Source organism: Sceloporus occidentalis, unplaced genomic scaffold (assembly GCF_023333645.1).
Source record: "Sceloporus occidentalis isolate IW3139 unplaced genomic scaffold, rSceOcc1.0.p SCAF_73, whole genome shotgun sequence".
Classification (NCBI taxonomy): Eukaryota; Metazoa; Chordata; class Lepidosauria; order Squamata; family Phrynosomatidae; genus Sceloporus; species Sceloporus occidentalis.
In genome coordinates, this window is record NW_028317053.1 from 1,173,019 (window position 1) to 1,200,266 (window position 27,248).

A 27,248-nucleotide genomic window follows, 5' to 3' on the forward strand; every position below is an offset into this window, starting at 1 on the left:
TCCAAATGACGTTGGAGTTTAGCCCCCATGGTCATTCACAATTGAGTACAATTGCTAGGACTGATGGGAGTTGGGGGTCGAACAAAACTGAAGTACTAACTATTCCTACCCACCTCCCCTTGATGTAAGTGAACTGAATAAAGTGAACGGCATAATGTCCAAATGCATCTGAAGAAGTAGACTTAAGTCTATGAAAGCTCATACTGCCAACTTTTTTCTTTAGTTAGTCTCAAAGGTATTACATGTGCTCTACAAACTGATTCTACAGACTAACACAGCTATATCTTCGAATAAAGCAGATGTGCATTCTGCATTCATAACTTGACCAAGAGAAACACTTGAAGAGACCATTTACCTGTGAACTGTGGAAAATAGGTAGCTAAATGAGAATACATAATCTTCTCTTCTAAAAGATCTTTTTTATTTAGAAATAAAATGACTGATGAATTCAAAAACCAAGGGTATGTGATGATTGTTTTAAATAAGGCCTTGCTTTCTTCCAAACGGTTCTGCAAAAAAAAAAGTGATACAGTAAAAAATGCTTTGCTACAGTACTGTTCAGTGTTGAAATTAAGCGTATTTTATACCCAAATCCCATTATATTCTTGAGACATTCAGACTACCTTTTACCCCGATTCCCAAACCGGATTAAAAGTGGTAAATTCCCACGGTTTTGAACACCTGGATTGAAGTTTTGCACATACAAGCCGGGGTAAATCTCCCTTAGCCTAGGTTTTCTGAAAGCGGGGTAGTCCCTGTTTCTTTTAGAAAAACCCAGTGCAAGCTAATGTGAACTTGACCCCAATCATGATTGGGTTGAGTTCGGGGGGAGGGAGAAAGGTCAGAGGGTGGGCAGTGGGTGGGAGGAACACTTTGCGAGCAGCTTTTTTAAAAAAATGCTTACAGTTTATGCAAATGAAACATGCTCTCTGTTTAAACAGATTTTCTGCCTGACTGCTTCCTTCACCCCCTGACAGACAAGCCCCTTCCTTCCTTCCTTCCTTCCTTCCTTCCTTCCTTCCTTCCTTCCTTCCTTCCTTCCCTTGAAGAGCCCCAAGCAACCCCAGGGAGGATGTTTTGGGGTTAATCCTGGGCATAGAGCTGGAAGGAGGACCTAAATGGAGGTCATTTTGGAATTCCTTTTGGTCATAAAACTGGAATGGAGGACCTCTGGTTTCCCTACCCTCATAGAAAGGCTTTGTTTTTGTTGTTAATTTCACAATTTGACAGAATATGCTAACATTGCCTCTACATTTTTTTAAAAGGGGAGGAAACACTCATGCTGTTGTCGCTGGATTTTATTTTATTATTAAAGAGACTAATGGCACTATTTTTTGAAAGGCACTACAGGCAAAGGTGCCCCAATGGCCAAGGCTCCCTGTGTCTATCTCTTTTCTTATATGCCAAATTGACAGAATATGTGAACGTTGCCACCAGATTCTTTTTTAAAAGGGGGGGGAGCACCCATGCTATTGGCTAATGTCTGCATGACGTGTCACCAATGACAAGAGCAGAAGTGATTTGGAAATAATTTGATTGACAACAAGGAGGTGCAATTTTAAAGCGCTACTTTTTGAAATGTGAACATCAGCGGGGCGGATGGCACCGAGGGGTTTCGATCGGGATAAAGGTAGTGGGAACTTCTTTCCAGAGAGATTCGGTACTGGTTTAGCAAATCCAGACCACATCTACCCAGGGCATATGAGCTATTGGGAATTGGGCCTCTATCTAGTTTTTTTACCCAGACAAGTGCTTCAAGTTTAATCATTAATCCTGGACAACACATTAGCTAAATTTAAATCAGTGCAACTACTTGCGGTCTAGGCTAATCTCACCAACCACTGGTCCAGGAAGAACCTCACATCCCATTATGCTCTCCAACTTAAAAAAAGAAAAGGTCTTAACTTACCCTAGGAGAGAGCAGGGGGTGTCTGTAACATGGCAAAATTATCTCTCTTTTCTAACACAATTTTTTAAAATGCATAAATATAAAGGCTGGAGTGATTTAGAGATTTCATTTTGCTTCGTCCGACCATAAACTGTATGGAATATCTTATTAGAATGGAATGGATGCTGTATAAGAATAATTTTATATGGCTGCATAGGTTTCTTAGTCTCACAAGTATGAGTATCAGATCATTTCTATGTGAGGTATAGTAAAGCAGTTCCATATCAGCTGAGTGCCAAACTTCCATCCATACAGTCTTCTCTCACTCTCCATTCTGCTACAGAATCAGTTAACCTTTGACCCTCCATATATTTTGACCTAGTGCATCCAACCTAATATCCTCAGTGGCAAGAGACTACATAATTCTAATCCTAAACATCTGGAAGGCCAATGACTTCCCTTCCTTCCTCTACATTTTTGAAATTACTTCTATATGCTTTCTCAGAAACCACGCTTCCCTGCAGACATGCCTTAAATTGATATAGACAATATAATTTACAACAATAAAACATGTTTGTCTGAAATAATCTGGAAAATTATTTTTGTTTTACCTCATTGCCAGATTCTGCCAAGACTTGGTCATACTCGCTCAGGGCAACTAAGAATATAATGGAGGTAACACTTTCAAAACAGTGAATCCACTTCCTTCTTTCTGATCTCTGTCCACCAACATCGACCATCCTGTAAACAGAAAGTTAAGTAATTAAGTGCAAACAATTTCCAGGGCATCTTTCAGACACATAATATCGGTCTTCTTTACTATGAAGAATATCTGATAGCAGGAGCACCTGTTGGTCCCCTGCCACAGGGACAGCAAATCTACACTTGGTTTTATTCTGTTCCTTCCCCAGCTGCTCTAAGATATATAGGCACCCTCCCAGTGCAAGTCCCTTCTGAGTGTAGCACCAGTAGAGCTTCCTAACAACTCACAGCAGCTACAGAAAGTGCAGCTGCAAAATCTAAGAGTGCATGTCTAGATTTGCTAGCCGTATTAGGTATTAAAATCATAGAGTTGGAAGAGACCGCAAGGGCCATCCAGTCCAACCCCCTGCCATGCAGGAAATCTAAATCAAAGCATCCCCAACAGATGGCAATCTAGCCTCTGTTTAAAGACCTCCAAGGAAGGAGACTCTATCACCCTCTGAGGGAGTGCATTCCACTGTCGAACAGCCCTTACTGTCAGGAGGTTCCTCCTAATGTTGAGGTGGAATCTCTTTTCCTGCAGCTTACATCCATTGCTCCGGGTCCTAGTCTCTGGAGCAGCAGAAAGCAAGCTTGCTCCCTCCTCAATATGACATCCCTTCAAATATTTAAACAGGGCTATCATATAACCTCTTAACCTTCTTTTCTCCAGGCTAAACATCCCCAGCTCCCTAAGGCGTTCCTCATAGGACATGGTTTCCAGACCCTTCACCATTTTAGTCGCCCTCCTTTGGACACGCTCCAGTTTCTCAATGTCCTTTTTGAATTGTGGTGCCCAGAACTGGACACAATATTCCAGGTGGGGCCTGACCAAAGCAGAATACAGTGGCACTATGACTTCCCTTGATCTAGACACTATACTTCTATTGATGCAGCCTAAAATTGCATTGGCCTTGTTAGCTGCCGCATCGCACTGTTGACTCATGTTCAACTTGTGGTCTACTTGGACTCCTAGATCCCTTTCACATGTAGTCTCCTTAAGGCAGGTGTCCCCCATCCTATATCTGTGCATTTCATTTACATTTCTCTGTGTTGAATTTCATTTTCTTAGCTTTGGCCCAGCTTTCTAGTCTATTCAGGTCATTTTGAATTTTGATCCTGTCCTCTGGAGTATTAGCTATTCCTCCTAATTTGGTGTCATCTGCAAATTTGATATGAGTACTTCATGCCATATATAGAATCACAGTGCCCATATGCTGCTAGGTTTATATCCAGCTACATGCATGTTTTGTTATGTACCTTCATCTTGACTTATAGTGACCCTATTTATAGGGCTTTTTTGGCAAAATTTATTCACAGGAGATTTGCCATTCCCATTGCCATTGCCTTGTTCTGAGGCTGAATGAACATGACTTGCTCAAGGTCACCCAATGGGTTTCTAAGCTGAGTAGGGGATTCAAAGCCTGGTCTCCATAAGTCTTACTCCAGCACTCAAACCACTATACCATGCTGGCTCTTCACATGCTTGTTAGCAAAAGAAACATGTGTTGCCTGTGAGCAATAACCCAATTTTTCTTTGCAGTTTTTAAAGCACATTTCCATGCACTACTACAGCTAGTGGTGAAAACGGGCCTCTTCACTGATGAAATAATGTTTAAATGCCCATTTTATTTTGGTATTAAGTAATGCTAGGTTAAATCCACTTGCATTGATGATGGGAGGGGGAATACTCACTTTGAAGAACTACTATTGTCTAAATTTCCATAAAGATCAAAAAGTGTGTTTAAAGACTATAGACACCTTTAGCAGAAATATGACTGGAGTTTTATGGATTAATTCTATATGCCATTAAACTATATAATAGGTACATACAAAGAATGGAAAGAATGGCTGTACCAGTAAATTGTTCAAGAGAAAAGCATGTTACAATCAAAGTGTACCAATAATTACCCATGCCAAATATAGTACAAAAGGCAATGGGTAGAACTGAAACAGAAGCAGAGCAGGCATAGCCTAACATAGCAGAGAATATGGAAGACTGGAGAAAACAATAGGGTTCCCTATTACCCACAGTTTCAGGTATCCACAGATGTTTTGAATCATAACCCCCATGTAATATGGGGGTGGTGGTTATACTGCAACTAAGTAAGAGTTATACTGTTGTATCTAGTAATTCAGTATCATTGCTCTATGCAAAGTAGCTAGATAAATAACTAAACTTACCTAAAAACAACACTTTCCAGCTCAAAAGGATATTCTATAATTCCAGTGGTGGGTACTCTCACTCTGAGAACATCTTGCTCAGATGGCAAAAATGATGGCATAGCAATACGGTCTAAATCTGATAGGTAACTGCAGAGCCAGACATACATTTGTAAGGTAGATTCAATCAAAAAGCATTATGTAACCAGTAATGAATTTAAGATAGATTTAAACCAGTCTATGTTCACTACAAAAGTAATCCACAAATCAAATTGATAGATAGCATAGCATGAAAAAGAAACGCAATCATGATCTAGGAAATCAAGATATTCTGGGCATGGATGTGACAATGCTGAGTTCTGATTTCACTGCATTTCTACAAAACTCATCTAAATTCCAACCTCTTCCTGTTCATACCAGATTTTCTGATATGAAACACTAGTTTGTCTTCCCTTGTGGAAACCGGTATGCAGTTTCTGTAATCTATACAATTGTACTTTTCAGGATATGCACATTTTTATAGATAAGACATTGTTTTATGGCTTGTAATAAAAGGTTGTTATATATATTTCCTCCATCAACTAATATGTGTATGTGCATTTTTCAATTCTATGCATTTCATACATTTGCAGTATTGAAATATGTATATGACTTTGCCCATGCAAACCATACCAGCATTGCAAATGTGAAGATTTCTGAGGTAAGGAACAATGAATGTCAAGATATTAATTACCTTACTTGTTACTTGTCTTACTAATTCTCTTATTAATTGTGAATCTTGAAATTTTCAAAATTGATAATTTCAACAAATGTTGAAAGCACCAATGGGGCTTTTCTAACCCTAGTCTTAGGCTTCAAAACCTGAGTTTTGGGGAGAACTAGAATTCCTCCTAGCAGAGTTTGGATCTATATACCCAAATTGGCCTTTGGCTAACTAGGAGCACTTCTGTTTTGTGTCAATTTAATTTCGATTTATTCTTCCTTATTAATTGACTGGATGAGGAAGAATACATCAAAATTATATTCAGCTGGTTTAGAGCTAGAACAGCTTTTGATATATTAGGAGTAAGAACAGCTGCTTTGAAATTCCATAATTATGAAAGGCAAAATAAAAAAACAAAATTGGGCTCTTTTCCCATACCTTTGCAATGTGATGCAGATGAAAACGGTTGCATGAGGAACCCTTTTATAATAACATGAAGTTTGGCAAAAGTGTACATACTATTTAGCCGAATCTGACAACTGGTATTCTCTCCGTCTATCATAGCATTCTTGGATTCCGGAGTCCTTCCACAACCTCTTTATTGCTTCCACGTGTTTGATTTCCAGTGTTGTTACTTTGTCTGCATCCACTTTTTCAATCATCTGGCCATCCTCCTGGGTCAGGGTGGAGGGCAACAGTTGTACATTTTCAATTTAGTCAGCATGAAACTGCAAAATCCGACTACAACAGGCAGACAACAAAGAGTAACCAGCAGCACCCAAGTACCAGCTGCACCCTTCTCTATCTCTCATGTAGGGACAAGGATAACGTTACACCAAAAATAGACTGAGCAAACAGCTGTATGCTCAAGTCAATATATGATCAAATCAACTGGGGGGAAAAACAACTACACTCGTCCCTCCACATTCGCTGGGGTTAGGGACACAGGACGCCTGTGAATGTGGAAAAATCTGCAAATAACAAAAACACTATGTTTTTACCTGAGAGAACACCTCTCTAGGAATCTCTAGGTCCTCCAGTGCTGTGGCCAACATCTGCCAATCACTGTTCACAGAACCGGGCTGGAGGAGCTATAAATGCCAAGTGGAGTGTTCTCTCTAGGAATCCCTCAGTGGGATTTTTGGTTAAAGTTGACCATAGACTTGCAGTGGAGGACCTAGATATTCATAGAGAGAACATAATAATAAAATCCACGAATAATCAAAAGTCAAAGCCACAAATGTGGAGGGAAGAGCATATTAATAAAATCCAGGAACAATCAAATCCGCAAAAGTCAAAGCCGCAAACATGGGGGGACAAGTCTATTCCATTTTTTCTGTGTTGCGTGGTCAGCATTCACATTTTATTTTTCTTCTTGAAGACAGAATAAATCCCTTTAGTCATGTTGTACATAGCTCTACATAACCTCAATAGCAAGCCTTTGACAATTACAGGCTCATTTTTGACATATGGGCTTTACAGAAGTTTTCTGGGAGGAAATGTAAAGATGCCCACATAATGTTTCCCTGGGAGGGAAACATTATGTGGGCATCTTTACATTTCCCCCCAGAAGTGTTATAAGTTTCTACTAGATACTACAGAACAGGCAAAGAATAGCTCATTATTTGGCTAAGGCAAAGCTGACAAGAGCTGTGCAAAGGTCACCACAGTCAACTGCAAGTAACACTGCAAGTTTCCACTGTTGATCAAGAAGCCGCTGCCTGACGTTTCTGTCCCATCCTGCCAATGATCTCCAGTGCAACAGGCACAAAAAGGACTCATCACAAACCCCCTTCGTGCCAGAGACAGCTCACACAAGGGGTTGCACGACATAAAGCTGTGTCTCAAATGACAGGAAAATGAACCCCCATCAACCCACTGCTTACTGATAACTGAGTTTGGTGGGCTTTCACTTGTTTAGGGGCTATGTAGGTATCATGAATAGGTAGCAGTTATGAATGCATAACTGTACATTCATAACTGCCCAACAGGATTCTGGCCCATAAAAGTACTTCTCACAAGGGCTGCATCTACACTGCAGAATTAATGCACTTTGACACTGCTTTAATTACCATGGTTCACTGCTATAGAAATCTAGGATTTGTAGTTTTGTGAGTTATTTAGCCTTCTCTGATGGAGCTCTGGTGTCACTAGAAACTACAAATCCCAGAAGTGGTGTAATTCTGAATGTAGCAGTAGCCTAAGAATACAGACACTTGTTCAAAATGATGGAAATGTCATTAGGTTTAGCCCCACACTTCATATGCCAGACAAAAAATGCTGGCATATGAAGGAACCCAAACAGGCCAGGATTTGCACCTGCGCTGTCCTGGCTCTCTTGCTCTTTTCCTATTAATTGGAATGTCATTCTCAGGAGCAAAAGGATGAGTCAATGGGCAGCAGATGAAAGCATTCATTACCATTGTTAAGTAACACAATTCTGCATTATCCACATCAAATATGTTTCCTATGAAAATTAAGCCAGACTGACCAGCAAGTGATGTTTTCTATTACTGTGCCTGTATTTATTTCCAGGAAAGCAGGGGAAGCACAGAAACAGGGAGGGAGGGAGCCTGGATTTCTGTTCTTCAAATCCACAGTACTCCATTCCCCATCATGAAGCATGATTTCAGCAAATCATGGTTCCACTGCAGATTATACAGAACAATTCATACACAGCCTTTCTTCATTCAATACAAACAGGCTTTGTAAGACTTTTGACTACCTGTGATCACAGTAAGAAATGTTTACCTTATAACAGAGCAGGGACAAGCAACTCATAAGCCTCAAAATGTTGTTGGATTGCAGCTTCTATCAGTCTCAGTGAGCACAGCTGATGGTGACGGGTCACGGGAGTTGCAATCCAACATCATCTGCTTTAGAGGCGATACAGACACAAAGACAATAACTTTGCTATTACAGTACTCCCAGGTGCACAAACATATTATATGCAGTAAGATCAGATATGCAGGACTATAACTGTATTATTTGGTGGTTTATGTTAGGTAAGATTCCAGGTTGTCCCTCAGCATTTAGCATTAGCCCTTACAAATGCTTTATACAGAACAGAACAAGACGAACGGGCCTTGGCGTAAAATGAACAGTGAATTGAGATAACTGTGGAAGCAATCACCTAAACCTCACTCTTGCCTCTGGAAAAAAATGTCAGAATTCTCTGTTTAAAAAGTCAAATAAGGTTGTCATAGCAACTAAGTACTGCCATTTTGTATGGGTCCGTGCTGCACTGAACATTTCGCCTCATAATGAATGCACAGTAGCTGAGACATACCAGAACGGTTGCTTGAAATGCAACATTTCCATCCCAAGTAGCTATAGTTGTTTGGAGCCATGAGATACACCTGAATTGAATCTATTACATCTCAGCAACAGGGGAAGTGACCATTTAGGCCTGGGGGTGTCTATACACTGAGGGAGTGGGTGAGGAACTGGTTGGCCATGGGGCCTTCCATCCTTCCCCTGCAAAATAAATAGCAAGGGATGTACAAAGGCTATCCTGCCCTGTCCTCTAAACACTTATGCTGATGAAAGCCTGTGTTTCCATTCTCACCCTAGCTAGGAATCCCAGACCTCAGGGCCTTAGGCTTCAGGGTGATGGAGGAATCTCAGGGCAAGAATGCTGCCTTGAGCAACTACTACTACTACTAAATTGTATGCTGCTGGCCCCTGCTGCCTTGTCTGGCCCCATCCTCCCTCTCTCAAAGTTCATCAGGTCATGGCTGGCTCCAGCTCTCAACTTGGAAAGGATGGTCCATACAGGGAGATTCTGAGCTTCCTCATTATTTGCTGCCTTAGGAGTCAATGAATGTGGTACTACAGGATTGATGATTTCTGGCTTTTTCTAATGTTTTGTTAATGTTAGCCAGTTCTGTCCCCACCTCCCTTTTATTGTCATTGTCTGACCAAGTCATTTCTGACTTATGGCAACCCTAAGGAGCACCTATCGTAGGATCTTCTGGGGCTGAGAGTGTACGATTTGCTCAAGATCACCCAATGGGTTTCTATGACCAAGTGGGGAATTGAACCTTGGTCTCCAGAGTCATAGTCCAACGCTCAAACCACACTGGCAATCCCCCACCTTCCAGATTGTATCCTGAATGGTTGGAGCCACAATACATTCTCCACTCTTGGTTTTTCATATTCTTTCCCCTTCTACCATCTCTTCTCCTAGCTACACTTCTCATTTTCTGTCCCCTTCCCTTCAACTCTGTCTTAGCACATCTTTCCCCTCTAACCCATTGCTCAGAAAAACAATACTATGATTGGCATATGTCAGAGCCTCAGCATTTTAAAGTGGTAAGTCTTTATAAATCCAACAGGGCTTGTGTCTGTGAGCTGACAAAGGCTGCTGGTGGTGCAGTTATACCATGCAAAGTACAGCGGCACACACAGTTTGTATTTTAATAACTCTTTAGGTGTAATTTATTATTGCATGTCGAAGCCATAAAAAAATCTGCCATCCACTCCTGTTCTAAAGTACCAAGGTATGAGACCACAGGTGCATCTATACTATGAAATAGTGTAGCTTGACACTCTTTAACTACCATGGCTGCATCCTACAGAATCTTTGGATCTGTAGTTTTGTCAGGCACCAACACTCTTTGGCAGAGAAGACTAAAGGCCTTGTTAAGTTACAAATCCCAAGATTCCATTGGATGGAGTTACAGCACTTAAAGTAGATGCACCTCACATAGCAGTCAGTCCAGAGAGGCTTAAAGAAAGAGAGCCTGGAAATTCAAACAAACATGAACATATTTTTACTTTGATTCTTTCTAAATGAAAGAACAGACGAAGGTACTGTTTTTCCTAAATAGTCCCAGGAAACCTAAGCTGACATTATAATAAACAGAGCTACACTAGAAAATGGACTAATTATCGTGAAAAGGATTGGCAGAACACTGACCACTTGAAATTATATCTTGTCAAACAAGTATTCAAATTAAGCAATGATGAAAGTAGCCTCAGAAGGTTTTTTTTTAATCCAAAATCAGTTGCTCAATTTGTTTTTTTAGACTGTATCGTGTGGGTTGAAAGAAACCACTCAATTTTGATTCCTTAGTTAAATATCCTGATTCAAGGCACATTTCCAAGTTCAGTTTCAACCAGTTAGATGTACTGGAGACATTTATACATTTGGAAGCAGTTTGTCAAGTGATCATAAAATCTTTGGGTTAGCTTATTAACGGATATATTTATATACAGATTAACGTTGTTGGATCCAGACAAATTTATGAAAGATGCTATCCCATGTTAGTAGCATATCATTTTATTCACACATCCCAAATCCAAACCCACTGTAAAAAAAATCTGGACCACAGTTCCTCAAATTTGGGAATTCTGGGAGTTGAAATCCAAAAAAATTCTCCAAGTTATGCCCCCAGTTCAAAATTTCCTGAGAGAATATTGACTTGAAGGTTTAATTATTTTGTACTTCCATGCATCCTCACTAAATTAGTTGTGATTGTTTTCCTTCTTTTTCTCCTTTTTAAAATTGTGTTTTCTTAACGTAACCACAGTCCATGTGGTTTAAATTCCTTAAATTTTAAAACTATATTCACCCCATGTTCACAGTACTGAAGTCTTTTATTTAAAAAGAAATGTATTTTTAAATCATAAATTCAAAACTAAATTCTTACATTCTTGCAGATGTACAAAGACCTTTTCTTTTTCTTAAACTCCTCCAAAGAGGCTTTCAGCATCTTCAGATTATAAAGATAAACCTCTATTAGCCTCAAAATCACAGTGGGAATCATGTGGATCTCAAGGTACGATTAAATTGCAATTCCCAACAGATTCCCCTAGCCAACCTAAAGGTGAAGAAAACTTGGTGCTGCAATTCAGCAACATCTAGAGGACTGCACAGTTCCCAGCTGTGCTTCAAATGCTTATATGATTTCTACATCAAAAAGTATCTCTATGGGCAACATTTATAAAGATAATAGACATCTGAAAGCAGTCACAGTCTGGATTTCATTCAAAGGCCATGTGTCATTCCTGCAGTAAAATGGAACCCCACTTTCAAAGACTGCCACCTGAGAAAATTAGGCCGGGGCAGAGCTTTGAGAGTTAATTTTAAATGTAATTACCACATTTAAGAGCCACATTGGCTCTTAATTCTTGAGTCACTAGGGATGCACCTACACTGTAGAAATAGTGCAGTTTGATACCACTTTAAGTGCTTTAGTTCCATCCTATGGAATCCTGGCATTTGTAGTTTTACAAGATCTTTAGCCTGCTCTGCCAAAAAGTGCTGGTGCCACACAAAACTACATTCTGCAGGAGGCAGCTATGACAGTTAAAGTGGTGTTATTGTTTCTACAGTGTAGATGAAAGGATCTGAAACACTCTACTGGGGCGTGCCTTCATTTACAGCATATTTGTTTGTGGCTTTGCTGGATCAGGTGAACACAAACAGTAAAGATTAAACAATCAAAGAACAATCTGTAGAAGTATAATTTATTACATCTAGTCACAACTGGCAACTCATATTTGCATAGCCATTATAGGAGGTATCTAGAATTCCTCAATTTCTCTTGAGACTCCATCCAGCCACAATACTTTGGAAACAAATGTCAAACACAGATGTGCATTTCTGTTGTTTTGGGCACCAACAAAAAAACACAGAATATACTACCGTGGAAAAACAACTTTAAGTAAACAACTGGTATCATTCACCTGTTGCAATTTGAGCCCACTAAGTAGATGTTTTTTCTGGATGCTTTAAGAATGATTGTGGAATTATCTGCCATCTTAAAAGGGTTGCGGAATATTTCACTCAAAGTGCATTACTGCCATCATAGCAATTTTCATTCACGTTATATTATCCCTCATAAAAATCAATATTTCCCTGTGCCTTGTATTACTGTATGATTTTGATCTCTTTTTGCTACTCTTCTTTGTATTGTCCTCACCTGCACATCTTAGTGTATCTTAACTGCAATCCTATTCTTTCTTGTTGTTCTTTGCTGTTGTGTGCCTTTCACTCATTTCCGACTTATGGCAACCCTAAGGTGAACCCATTCCAGGATTTTCTTTGCAAGATTTGTTCAGAGGTCTTTGCCTTCTTCTGAGGCTGAGAGAGTGAGCCTTGCCCAAGGTCACCAAGTGAGCTTCTGTGGCTGAGTGGAGATTTGAACCCTGGTCTCCAAAGTACAGCCAGCATGGCATAATGCTTTCAGTGTTAGACTGTGATTCTGGAGACCAGAATTTGATTCCCAGCTCAGACAATAAAACCCACTGGGTGACCTTGGGCGAGTCACATGCTCTCAGCCTCAGTTGAAGGCAATGACAAACCTACTCTGAACAAATTTTGCCAAGAAAACCCCATGATAGGTTCCCCTTCGTGTCACCCTAAGTTGGAAACAACCTGAAGGCATGAACAACAACAATGCCAGAGTTCAATGCTCAAAATGCTACACTATGCTGGCTCTGCAATCTTCCAGAAATAAAACCCATTAAACTTAATGATTCTTTCTTCTGAGCCAAAATGTATGGAATTGTTTTGCTGAATGTGCTCTTCTATTACTGCGAGTAAAATATTTCCACTGGACTGTCTTTTAAAAAGAAGCATTCTGTAACAGAGCTGATATAGGTGTTTTAAAATTAATTCAGGGAAACAAAAAGGTATAATCATATCTCAAGAGAACTAGGTTTGCCGAGGAGACTCCAAAAAGCAAAGTGCTTGCATCTGGATTAGTCATATGAACTTCCTTACTTACTAATCAGGATTTGAAAAGATGTTTAGGATGTCTCCAAGCTTTTTTTAATCAGGGTTTACACCAGTGACTTGGACTGATAGGAGTAGAAATACTGATGATAAAAAAGGAAGGTAAGAAGCACACACCTCTTTCTCTACCTACTTTGTATCTCTTAGCCAAACCCCAGTATACCCAGATTCTTAAAAATGCAACATCTTCCCATAAACTCATTCTTTTGTGAGTTTTAACTCTGTTTTGCTGTCCTATTATTTATTTCCAAAAAGGAATAAATTTCAGTTGAGTGACAGCAGTTTATGCACACATACCTTGCACTGCTCAGAAGAGTATGGTATTTGTAAAGTATCCATAGCTCTGATCATAGCTTGCATAGCAGAATAAATGTTTTGATAAACCAATTTTGTGAAGCCTTTCCGATCTTCCTCTGTATAGCCTGTTCCATGAATAATCCTCATCTGCTTAATGAATGTACTTTTTCCACTTTCTCCTGTACCTGTAAGAAAACACAGCAAGACAGCAAGTGAGCCTCCTCAAAACAACAGAGTATTAGCTAGACAGCAGTTCCAGGAAGAAAAGGAGAGGAAAGTGAGGTTTAACAAATTCTCTCTGAGATATGAAAATCAGCTGATGCACACATTACAGCCTTTCTCAACCATTTTACCCTGGAGGACTCCTTGAAATTGTTTTCAAACCTCAGGAATCCTGCCCATAAACTTTATTGTATCCACAGCTCAAAGAATGTTGGGGAGGGGGATTCAGTCACAATCTTTTGGGGTACTTGGAGTGACTTCTTGCAGAAACCTAGGATCCCAGGGAACTCTGGTTGAGAAACCCTGCATTAGATCACTAAAAGTATGGTAAGCATGATATAGAAGTAAAGTAATATACACAAGAGCCTAAAAGCAGAGCCACCATGTAAATAGTATCACAACTAAAATAACATGCATGTAAAGTGTATAAAACATTTTGTGATTTGGGTGATAAATATAATTTTTGGTCCACACAAGCTTCCTGGGAATTGACTGAAAAGACCCTTAAATGCTGTACGGTTTATGGTGTATTCTGCTGGTTTTTATTTTTTGTCTTATAGGCCCGTTCCGCACGGGCGGAAAGTACATGTGCGGCACTTACTAGGGTTAGAAAGGGGCGTCCTTTCCGGATGCTCTTAACCCTAGTCCGTGCCGAGCGCGTACAAAATGGCAGCACCCCTTCTATATGGGCGCCGCCATTTTGACGTAGCGGATGCTTAGCGTCCGCATGTCTCGGCGTCATAAGGGCGCCGCAAGAAGAACTGCATTTTGCAGCTTCTTTTTTGTTGCGTGGAGGAGTCACGCGGTTTGGCTGCTGGGGCTCCTCTGTGCAGCAAATTATGGCGCCGGCAGACCGCCCTTTTTGGGCAGTCTGTAAAGCGCCTTAATTACCCTTTTACTTCTCTTTTTGTAACTGTTTTTAATTGTATTTCTTTTCAATTTTGTAAAAACAGGCACAGTATTGAAGAAAGGGCAGGATGTCAATGGTAATAAAAATATACAGTACAGTATTGGCAGAATATTAGGTGAATGACAGACCTTCAGTGCTGGATTTCAATAAATAATGCAATAAAGCTTGAGCTGGGAAAGAATGTAATTCTACTCTTGATCAATGGTTCCCAAACTTTGGTCTTCCATATGTTTTGTACTTTGTCTCCCATAATCCCTTACTGTTGGTCAACTTGACAGGGACTTCTGGGAACTGAAGTCCAAAACACCTTGAGGGTCCTAGTTTGGGAGCCACTGATCTAGATGATCCTACTTGTAGCTGTGTGTGTTTACATACAAGAGGCAAGGTAAACAACAGCTGCCTCCAGAATCACTTACTGAGCCTGCATGAAGACCAAAACAAAAGGAAAAGGGAAAAACATATGAGCCTCTCTCATCCCCCCCCCCCCCCCCCATGACTGAAATGCACACATACGTTAGGCCTCCAAAATGGAAATCATAAGAAAAAATGGAGGTTGGGGAAAGTAAAAAATCATCCCTTAATTGATTTTGGAAGACTCTTTCAAGTGGTTTCTAGAAGTGTTTTTGTTTACTTATGCAAGGCTTACTCAACCTGGTGGTTTCACTTCATGTGTGCATAATGTTACATTTTCAATAAAAGGGATGCTGAAACATGTAGAACTGATTTTCTTTTTTGTGGTGTCAGAACGTAACTCGTTCTTTCTGCATTGTTTTTACCTCTGTTTGCAAAATTTCTGTTAAAGAAGTAATGCCCAGGAATTTACCTGCTTGATTACCTGATATACCTGTACAGGTACCTGTACTTGTAAAAAAAGGCAGCAATAGCGATAGCACTTTACATTTCTATGCATCTTCATAGTGAACTAAGCACACGCTAAGCAGTTTGCAATGTGCAAGCCAATTGCCCCCAACAAGATGAATACTAATTTTACTGACCTACAAAAGGATGGAAGGCTGAGTCAACCTGGAGCCCTGTAGGACTGAACTCACAACCTTGGGGTTAGAGTACCAGCATTTAACCACTGCACCACCAGGGCTCCCAAAAGAAATGTCTTGTATTAATCCCCCCAAAGACCTGGAGAAACAAGCACATTTGGGGTGGGGAGAATCCCAAAATACTTTGTCTGCTGGACAACACTGCAAAGAAATCTCTACAGAAAAGGTGCCTCTACTGACAAGACCCATGATTATATCATGTTTTAAAGTGTTGAACTTACCATATATACTTGTCTATAAGTCTAAAAATTTATGCCCAAAAATTGATCCCAAAATCCCAGATCGACATATTTACAGGTCACTATGGAAATGTGATAGCAGCGCTTTCAGATTCCCCCATGCCTTGCTGAGAGGAGTTTAGCAAGCCAAACAGAAAGAGTCCTGGGTGGCTGATTGATATTGCTGTGTGTTTAAGAGTGCTCTCCCGCCCGCACATCTGACTGTAATGATGAACAAAAGGCTCAATGAGATTCTCTCTTGCCATATGCACACCTACACACACTGAAGGAGCCTCTAAGTTTTACCCTTGACCTATTCACAGGTCATGGCAAAATCCATAATTTTGGCACCAATACCTTCCCTCGACTTATACATGAGGTCGACTCATAGTTGAGTATATTACTGGTACTTTTGAACATGACAGTGTTTTTAAAAATGATTCCTGCACAAGTAATTATAACCTAATCAGAAAACACACTGGAATTGTATATTTTACAATATGAGCAGTGATTGCCAGTACTGTGCAGTAGTTCCTTAACTTTAGAAGGAAGCAAAGATACACTGTAAGTGGCTTGGGGAAAACAATTTGGAATAAAAATCCAAGATGAAAAACCATATTCAGCTGCAGTTCTAACATCAGATGAAGAATATTATGATGGGTGCAGAATTCAGATCTCTAAGATTTTCACTTTAATTTTTCTTTTAAGGTTTCATCACCTCATGATTGTGAAATAGTTGCTCAAGAGAAATCCTCAGAACTAGAATTATGCACAATCTCAATAACTACTAAAGTTATGAAAAGGGGAGAAATTATGCACAAATGCTCCAAGGGGCACAGTTTATTAAGGTTGTACAACTGAATTTTGATAACAAAAAGTAATTCCAGCTATTTTCTACCAAAAACCATGCATTTTTTTTTAAAAGCCTATCCAAAATTCACATGTGGTTGATTTGCATAGAAAAAAAAACATTTTCCCAAGCTGCAAAGATTGTATTTAGTCCAGGATTCTTCTCACAAGGTTTGTTGACAGTCAAAACAACATACTTTTTTATTATTTCGTCAAATATTCTTTCTACCTTTATTCCAGTGGAAGGAACAAAACAGAATTTATCAGCACTGAAAATCCAATGAAGGATTCATATTGTCAGCACTGAAAATCGTTGAAGGATACAGTCAAGGTAGTCCTGTTATACGCCTTCCTTCCTGTCCAGGATTATCCAAGGTTTAGCTGGGCCTTCCAGATTTGGCCCAGCTTTCGTTTTGCTAAAATTTACCATCTTCTTCAGTCACAAAGGAGAAGTAAAATTTAAGACCCATGACTGCTATTTGGGCCCTGTTTTAGGTATGTTCAAGGGAAGGATAATCTATCACCTGCTAGGGATGTCTGTCCCACATGGAATGGCTTTCAGAGTTAGGATGAAATCTACTTCTTCCCTCCATTGTCCACCAACTGGTTCTAGTTCTAGAAACACTGCCAAGCTCTGGTATAAGGTGGCTTCTGGACAGATTATAGTACTTGGGTTTAACTATCCATTCATTAAACAAAGGCTCCCATCCTACTGTATTTCTCACCCTCATCACCTACTGTGTATGCAGTGTTGCCAACAAGCCTTGAAGATATTCCCCAGAATGTTTTACCAAAATCCAAAATCCCTGGAATTCCCCAATACTTACCAGAATATTAAATGAAAATCCTAGGAAAGACATTAATTAAATTCCCCAGATTCCAAGGAATTCCCCAGAAATTGGCAATGTTGTGTGCATGATATGTGTGTATGCAAACTTGTGTGTGTGCATGTGTCTGTATTTCCCAACCCAAAAATTCTTCTAAAAGATTATCTGCCTTAAAAAGCCAAAAATTAGCATTTTCTCTATACTACCACTAGAGGTCATAAAATACTTCTGAGCAAGATTGTAAAAGACTGCAACTGCTTGAATGACATCTTATATACTGTATGCATCTTTAATACAGTTTGCAACTGTTCAGAGTTTTCTAAAATTGAATGCTGTAATAAATTCTACACAACACTTCAAGCATGAAACAACTGATTTAATGTTTTTCCTCTAACTGAGACAAACCAAAAGGATTCTGATCAATTTCCCGAAATGAAATTCAAATCATGAGAGGCCTCAATATGACAATAACATTCCCTTATCCAAGAAGCAGGAGAGTTTGCAAGTCAGTTACACAAAGTAATAAAAATACTGAGAAATATATCAAAAAAGAGTGCTGTAAAAAGAAAAGAACATGAGGAATCAGTGAAATACCAGGAGAGAAAGATACAAAGCATGTCATCTAATTAGCTTTCCGGGGAGACTAGCTCCACCGTGCATCTCCCTGCCTTCACTACAAATCAGATTAAACTAGAGGAAGAAATAAGAAGCAGTGCCTCTTCTGCAATACTTCTGTGTTGCAAACTAGCCATTAAGAAGAGTAGCTCAAATTATTTCCCTCAAATTAATTCACGTTGCTTCCTACAAGATTTCCTCTAGAGATATGGGGGAGAGGTATTATGTATATATTGAGGTATTTTAATCTTTGTATGCCGATTTGATTGTCTCGACAAAAGGCAGGATAGAAATAAAAGTTTTATTTATTATTATTACATGTCCTTCAACAATCAAACTTGCAACTTAGGCCCATGTTCACCTTCAACTGATCAACCACAAAACAAAAGCATGATAAATGCAAGGTGAGAAAAAACATGTATTATGACAAACAGAATTCTTTAAACATTTGAAGATGTACTTCTTCTTTTTTTAAAGAGGTAAACATACCGCACAGTTCTAAGCAAAACCACCTCTGAGTATTCCTTGCCTAAGAAAACCCTATGAAATTCATGGGGTCTGAATTAAGCTGAGAGGTGATTTGAAGGCGCGAACACACATTAACAGGTTAGTTCCATCACACTCCTCCTCTCCCTAAACTGCTTCCATTCCAGTTGGTTCTCAAAAGAGCAACTATTTAACTCTAAAAGCTGATTCTTTAATTTTATTTCTTCTTCCTTTCTCATCACTTTTCATCCTCTTTATGTTGTGTGGTTTAGAAGTAGAAGAGTGTGGTAAAAATGGTTTGTGTGAAGTAAAAATAAACTATTCTTGATACAGTAAAAAATATTTCTGTATAAAGATATTTACTATATAAAGGTTATTATTATTATTATTATTATTAAGCTTCATTTATATAGCGCTGTAAATTTACACAGCACTGTACATACGATCTTTTAATTAGACGGTTCCCTGCCCTCAGGCTGGCTAGAGGGGAAGGCTGGGGAAAATGACTTGGAGTATTATGAAAAATGGAAGATGAAAGTTAATTGGAAGGAAAGCTAGAGAGGTTGCAACAAAGGTCAAGCAGCAAATAACAATCAGCACCTGAAGACCAGATGGGAATTGTCAAATAATTTAACCACAGCTTACAAAACACTGGTAATACTATTATAGTATATATGACAAATGAGCCTAGGCTTATATAAACTGTGCAGACTTAAGATCAGTTGTATGCAAAATGACCCCCCACACACACACACATACACTGCCCAGTCACAGAAAATAGAAAACTACTGAAATATTAAATTAATTGTGCCGATAGCATTTAAATTCTACGCTACATGTCATTAAAAAAACATTAATTTACTTAGAATGGGGGGGGGGGTTTCTTTCCTTTTGGTATTATGACTCCCAGGGGATTTTGTAATTTTGGTTTTGTAAACTGAAAGTGCAACTCTTCCAAGATCCAACTAAGGGGCTTGACAGACCACCCTGAAGAGGAGGCAGGATGTCACTAGTTTCCTAACCAGATTGCGGTCATGGCAACCTCACGCCCCCAGCCCTGATCCGGCCTTCCAAGGGTGCAAAAAGGAGCTGCAAAAAATGGCTCCTTTTTGTACCCTTGAAAGGGCACCATAGCCACAGCAGCACAGCTATATGGTGCTCCTTCAGTGCTGCGTCATATAGACACAGCACCGGAGGAGCATCATGATGCCACACGCTGTGTGGAGCGGCACATGGTGTCATGGTGCCCTGGGGGCAGAGCCGGGGCGTATGTCATCTGGGTATGACACCCCGACTCTGCCCCCAGGCACAGGTCCCAAGAGTTCATCTACACTGCAGAAATGATGCAGTTTGACACCACTTAACTGCCATGGATCCATCCTACAGAATCCTGGGATTTGTACTTTTGAGAGAAGTACAAATCTCTCTGGCAGAAAAGACTAAAGACTTTCTAAAACTACAAATCCCGCAATTCCAAAGGATGGAGCTACAGTACTTAAAGTAGTATCGAACAGCATTAATTTTATGGTGTTGATGTGCTCTGAGACTTTAAGGGGAATACTGTCGTTCTGAACAATAATATTCAAAGATATATGCAGAAATGAGTAATAAAGCTCTGGTATCTCTCCTCCCCTCTAAAACCAACAGTTTCTGGAAGAGGTGGTTGAAGAATCGGAAAGCTTAATTCTGTTCATGCCTGAAGTTTCTTTCCAAAATCACGTTCAAGCTGCTGTTCCTTTCTGCCCAGCCCACTCCAGGTAGTACAAACAGATCTGAAAGGAAAATTTCAGCTTTGCAAACATACAGAAGAAAAAGGGCTTTGGGTGGATAATTTGCAGCTAAGGGGGTGGCAGGCAGAAAAAGGCTTAGAACTGACCCAGCCCTTTTGCTGTCTGTCATCAGACCCTCCTGAGCTTGTTTGTTCTGAACAAAGAGGAAATAAAGAGGAAACAGTCTTGGGTTTCATACATTACATTTGTCATAATTGTATGAGTTGGAACTTGAGAACTTCACTTGTACTATATATATATATATATATACATATATATATATATATATATAGTACTCTCCCCCATGAAGTTCCAAATATAATTTGAAAATAAAACAAAGATTTACATAAGTGAGAGAATATGTATGTGTGTGTCTATCCATGGGTGTGTGTACTGGAAAAAAAAAAGGTTCAGTTAAAGAGAATCCTAATGTTTTTAATCCTATTATTTCCAATTAGAGTAGGCCTACTGAATTAATGGGATCTGGATAAATCTTCTTACCATTAAACAGCGATATGCTAGTTGAGACTACAAGCAGTATTCAGGCTAGTGTTTCCACATCTAGCTTTCATAAATTATGGTAAATGTTGATAAGGATTTTGCTTGTGTAGCTGCCATTTAAAAGCAAATGAAGATCAAACATGATGTTGTGTAGGAATTGTACAATTATGGGTTTCCCAAATTTTGTTTTATTGAATATCACCTTCATCTCTCCCATTGTGCTGGGTACAAGACATTGTGAGCAGGAATGTTTTCTCCTCCACCTCTTCTCTTATGTTTCTATAAGGTGCAAGGAGGCTTAGAGACAATCCTAGTAAGAGTCCACACTTCAAAATTTAACCCTACATCAGTGACGTCACTAAATAATATGGTAGAGTTGGAAAAGGTACAGAAAAGAGCAACCAAAATGTTTGGCAGAGGGGTCCAAATTAGAAGACGCTTACATCACTTGGGGCTATTTGGTCTTACAAAATGGGCAAGCGAGACACAACAGAGGTGGAGAAAAATGTCCATGATATGGAAACAGCAGGTGCATAGAAGCTTTTTCTCTTTATCTCATAATACATAATACAGTATTCTCTCTGACCACTGAAGCTGAAGGAAGATTCAAGACAGATAAAATATTTACTCACACAGCACATACTACATATACTATACAATAAGTCAACCTCATGTATAAGTTGAGGGCAGGTTTTGGAGAGAAAATCGTGGAATTTGGCATGACTCGTGGATACACTGAGGATAAAACTTTGGGCTCAGCATGGTCCTGCTTTGCTGCCCATCTGCTCACATTCAGTTGTCTGCAGCTGGCCACATCTCTTCACAGAAGGTAGAGAGGAGAACAAGGAGACAAGTGGGCTGGCTGCAAACAACTGGCAGTGGGTGGACAGGTGGCAAAGAAGCCTTGAGGGGTGAGCATTTGCCCCCTTCCCTCCTCTGCTGCCCAGTACTCTCCTTGGGAGAAAGCCTGGCAGCAGAGGAGCCTTGAGGGGTGAGCATTCACCTCCTCTTCCTCCTCCTCCACCCAGCTCTCTCCTCAGGAAAATGCCAAGTGGTGAAGGAGCCTTGAGGGGGGAGCATTTACCCCTCTTACTACTCCACCGCCCAGCCTTTTCCTTGGGAAAAAGCCCAGCGGCAGAGGCACCTTGAGAGGATTCATCCCTTTTCCTGCTCTGCTACCCAGCTTTTTCCTCGGGACAAAACCCCGTGGTGGAGGATTTTGCCATATTGACCCATCTATAAGTCGACACATATTTTTGGACCAATTTTTTGGTGTAATTTTTTCTACTTATACAGAAGTATATATCATAATTAAACTATGTAACTCACTGTCCCAAGATACAATGAAGGCCTGCTCAAATTTGAAGAGCTTCAAAAGGGGACAGGAGGCATTAATGGCGTTATTGCCAGCTCATGATGGTTATATGTTTCCTTTAGTACCAGAGGCAGTATTCTGTATTATCACTTGCTGGGCAACTTGAGAGTAAAGGCACAGTTGCACCCATGTTCTGCTGGCAGGCTTTCCACAAGCATCTGGTCAGCTATTATGTAAACAAATTCCTGACTAGATGGGTTTTTAGTCTGACTCTGTGGGGTTCTCTTTGTGTTCTTAATGAAGGCTAGATGATACATAGCAGAGCACAGAATTCATCAGCTCCCTCCCATCCTCTTCATGGGGAAAACCTGGCACCAAAAATGTCAGTTCTCTCCTTTGCACCTTTTTCATGTAGAAAAATATTAGTGTCACTGAAAAACTGATAAACAATTTAAGTGAAGATTTGGGAAATCTAACAAAAGCACACCTAGAGATTGTATCAAGCACTACATTTATGCTTAGAGGGATTTTTAAAAACCAGCTGCTCTTCTTGTTACCAAGGAAACATACTGTAGCTCCCTCTTCACTCCTGAATATTTTTAAAAAATATATATTTCAGGAAAAGCACCCATTGCGGCCAGAATGGGTAAAGCTGAAGCAGTCATAAGGCTCTCTTTCACTTACAATAGGCAAGATCTGGAAGAAAGCAAAACAGTTCTCCTTAATGACCTGAAACAATTATGTGAGGGTATCAAAATAGTCCTTACTGCAAAGGGTCTGTGAGTTACTCTAGAGAATATTATATTTTCTTATTTGAGGATCATGTACCAGCAGAAAATTCTGAAGCATTAAGGCAAGCATGTCTTTTTTTTAAAAAAAAAAAGAGTATTCTGTTAATGTTTTAATCTGGCTCAGATAAAAGCCTAAATCACAAGAGCCTTTTCAAGTACTTGAGATCACTGACAAATCTTCCCTAGCTTCACTTCTTATTACCACCATTCATCAGTTGTCCTTATCTAGTTTCAAATGGCAGGACTTCCCATCTGGCAGGTACAGGATTAAAAAGGCTCTCAGGTTACACAATAGTTCCCTACAGCTGTCTCAGATATAATCCATCATGTCATGGTTGGTGACAGGATGCAATCCTTCCCTTCAGTTTCTACATTACCTGCTCATCTACCCCTCCATTCCCTCATTCTCTCTCTGACCGCTATGCATGCAAGGAACCTTGTCAGTTTCACCAATGCTCCTTCCCCCAACAATGGCTTAGATATGCACCAACACTGTTTCACACATTGTTGTCTTGGAGGAAACATTGACCTCTTTCCTACTACACAACTGTAGCACTCTGATACAACTTTAAGTACTGCAGTGGCATCCAATAGGACTCTGGGGAATATAGGCCCTATACAGACAGCCAAAATAAAGCTGCTTTGAGTCACTTTGGAGGTATGGTGTTTACATGATGCATGCATCCTAAGAGTCCAGAAGCTGCACCGAAGCTGCACTCCAGTCCTTAGGACTGGACCGCGGCTTTGGTGCGGCTTCTGGACTCTTAGGACGTATGTATCATTGAAACACCATATCTCCAAAGTGACTTAAAGCAGCTTTATTTTGGCTGTCTGTATCAGGCCATAGTTGGATGAGGAAGTAGAGCTAATTGCAGAGCAGTTAATTCTAAGTATCCACAAAACTAAAAACCCCAGAATAAGATGGAGCCATGACAGTTAAAGTGGGACCGAAGCGTAATGTTTGTATAGATGAAAGAGACCATTGTATCACTTGAAATGGCAAGCGGTGGCAGTGAAGAACTGGCCAAGCAGCAGATGTGCAAAGCTGAGGCGTGCAGGGAGGAAGAATGCTGAACTGTGCCTGCTAGTAGAGCCACTCTCATAGAAATAAGAAAGGCTACAAATGTACAAACAGCTATTCTGAAATGTGCATATTGTTTTTGGGGAGGAGAAGAAGGTGTTAGAAGAAGCCTAAAAATATGGTTCATATTGACTCTAGCTGCAAACATTTGACATCAACAACAAAGTAGGAAGGTCGAGGTGCAAATGTCAACTATATTCTCCAACTTCCTAATTTGACTGGAATAGTCCCAATCAATCCTCTGTTGTCCTACTTATTCAGCTGCTTTTAAAATGTCACTGCCTCTCATCACTTTCCACCTTTGTTTTCATCTTAGTTCTGCTGCTGCAAAGTGAGTTCAAAGTACAAAAGTGGTTTGCACTCAATTAATTCAGCATAGTGGGCAGGAGTGTCCTTCCCAGCAGACTCAGGCAAACTGCAGCATCCTCTCCTAGCTTGTGTTCTTCCTCATGAATAACTTTTGCCCTATCGAAAAAATTCTGATGTTGCTTGGCCACATATGTCCTAACTTTAACATGTGAAATGCTGAAGGATATGGCAAACCCACCTTTTTGAAATAACAGGAAAGGGCTTAGCATAGTTGGCTGCATATCGGGAAGCATGAAGAAGCATTAAAGTAAGATCTTTCTTTCCAACCTGCAATCTGCCAGTTCGTTATTCTTGTTTTTGCTCTGATTAAAACATTTGCTTGAGTACACAGACTCCATGCCACTCTTCTGAACCAATCTGGCTTTGGCCTAGATAAAACATCCACCTTTGCTTTACAAAAGAGGACATGGTATTGCTGAAAGAGAACACCATGTTTAGGCTGATGTAGAGTGACAGACTGTACTGAAGACAGTACAAAGCATTGGGACAGGTTAGGATGTCCCTAATGGCATGCTGTACAAGGCCAGTTGTTTTGTATGGTTGAAGCAATGGATATTGCTTACAGATGTGACACACTTGGAACATTAAGGCCATAATTTAAAATTTGGATGGTATGGTTTTTTCTGGTATGATAAAGTCAAGGCATATGCAGAATTTTAAAATCACTGTATTGGAAAGACTGTCCTATGAGCTTGGTATAAGTATAAACAGAGACTTTTTCTTAAGATAATATTATCTACTTCATCATAGGAAACTTTTTTTTAAAGAATAGGTGAAAAATTGGAGATTATTGCTTTATGATGATCTTTCGTATTTTGAACAGGAGAGAGATCAAGAGAGATTATTTTTAAGGAAGGCAAAGATCTTAAGTGGTTTGCACAACATACAGATTTAAGATAAAAGAAATGCAAATTCAAGATAAGAGAAATGCAGTCCTAGAGGTTGCAGAAAATGAGTTTTATTTAGAGTTGTATAAAGATGATGACCATGCAGTTAAACAGTGTATAAATGGCTTCTGAAACTAGAGACGGGTGATGAATCTATAAAAGAGTACATGATAAGATGGGCTCAAAATGTTGGGGCATAATCTCCATATGGATGTATGGGGGGAAATGTGGTCTAAAGATATAAAATTGACTTTGTGTAGTGATTTAAAAGAAAACCCATATAAGATGATGTACAGTTGGAATTTAACTCCTAATAAGCAGTGTAAAATGTCTCAGAGTGTTTCAAACCAATGTTGGTGTGTCAAGATAAAGAGAGCTCTTTTGTACATATGTGCTGGATTTGTAAGAAGGCAAAAAGTTACTGGTCTAAAATTTGTATGTTAATCCAAAAAAAAATCTAGTTGAAGATTTGCTGAAAGACTGGAAAACATTTATGGACTTTTGAGCAATAAGAAATCTAATCATTTATTAATTTGTGGTTATGATTTTTAGTAATTTTAGTAGGACTATTTAACTGGATCAATAAAGGTGGAATTATACTGTCTTTTTCTTTTCATTACAGTCAGTATTGGGGATCATAGTTCTACTGTGTATTCGTTATATGTCTTTTTTCCTCTCTTTCTGTCTTTTTATTTTCTGAATGTAAATGGCTTTGATTGTAAAATAGATTTTATCAAAAATTAATAAAAAATAAATATATAAAAACAGAAGATAGTACAACAGCACAAGAATGTTGATCTGGAAGAAACTGGAGATGCCTGAAACTCCCAGTATCTGGTTACCGTAAACTTTGGATGGTTTTTGGTATTCCAACATTATAGTGCATATTTTAAGCTCACCGGAAGCTATTTTTCATGTTATTTTCATGCAGGTAAGGCTATATCATTTTATTTATCACCTATATTGACTGAGCAGAGTTAGGTATACAGTATGTACATGCGTACCATGAGCACACAATGTAATTCATTTGCATAGGAAGAAATGAGGTAAATTAGTGACATCCCCTTTATGAAAAGGCTACATCCAATCTGAGTCCTGTTGAAATCAGTAGGACTCACATTACATTGGTGGTGGCAGCTAACAAGTAACCTTATTCCAAGTTGAGGCTAAAATTGAATTTAGCCACCAAAAAAAATCAGCAGGAAGGCAAGTACAGTAGTCCCTCCACATTCACTGGGTTTAGGGGTGAAGGCCCCCCATGAATATGGAAAAACCACAAATAAAAACAACACATTTTTTTCACCTGATAGAACACCTCTCTAGGAATCTCCAGGTCCTCCTGCACAACTCTATGGTCAAAATCTGCCAGAGGTTGGTCACAGAATCATGCTGGAGGACCTATAAATGCCTAGAGAAGTGCACTGGAGGACCCAGAGATTCCTAGAGAACATATTAATCAAAATCACAAATAATCAAATCCGAAAAAGTCAAAGCCACAAATGTGGAGGGCCAACTGTAGACCAAGACAACAATCCAGTCTGAGCCTCTTTAAAAAAAATTCTCCCTCAATATCAACCATGTAATTATTGCTTAAGCTGCATCTGCACTGCAGAATTAATACAGTATGATAATGCTTTAACTGTAATGGGGCTCAATCCTATGGAATCCTAGGAGTTGTAGTTTCTTGTGGCACAAGAGTTCTCTGACAGAAAAGATTAAATCTCGCACAAAACTATAAATCTCAGAATTCCGTATCATTGAGCTATGGCAGTTAAAGCGGTGTTAATCTGCATTAATTCTGCAATGCAGATGCAGCC

At 39.5% G+C, this 27,248-nt stretch overlaps 1 protein-coding gene across 1 annotated transcript in view; it reads right to left on the reverse strand.

The window, feature by feature from the left end:
• Positions 1-27,248, reverse strand: part of LOC149286013 (guanine nucleotide-binding protein subunit alpha-14-like) — a 43,608-nt gene that overhangs the window by 1,237 nt on the left and 15,123 nt on the right. Inside the window, exons 2-6 of the mRNA XM_089494529.1 lie at positions 13,537-13,721; positions 6,015-6,169; positions 4,814-4,942; positions 2,500-2,629; positions 356-509 (exon numbers count right to left, since the gene is read on the reverse strand). Of these exons, the coding sequence (XP_089350655.1) occupies positions 356-509; positions 2,500-2,629; positions 4,814-4,942; positions 6,015-6,169; positions 13,537-13,721 (753 nt within the window). The remainder of the gene's footprint in view (positions 1-355; positions 510-2,499; positions 2,630-4,813; positions 4,943-6,014; positions 6,170-13,536; positions 13,722-27,248) is intronic.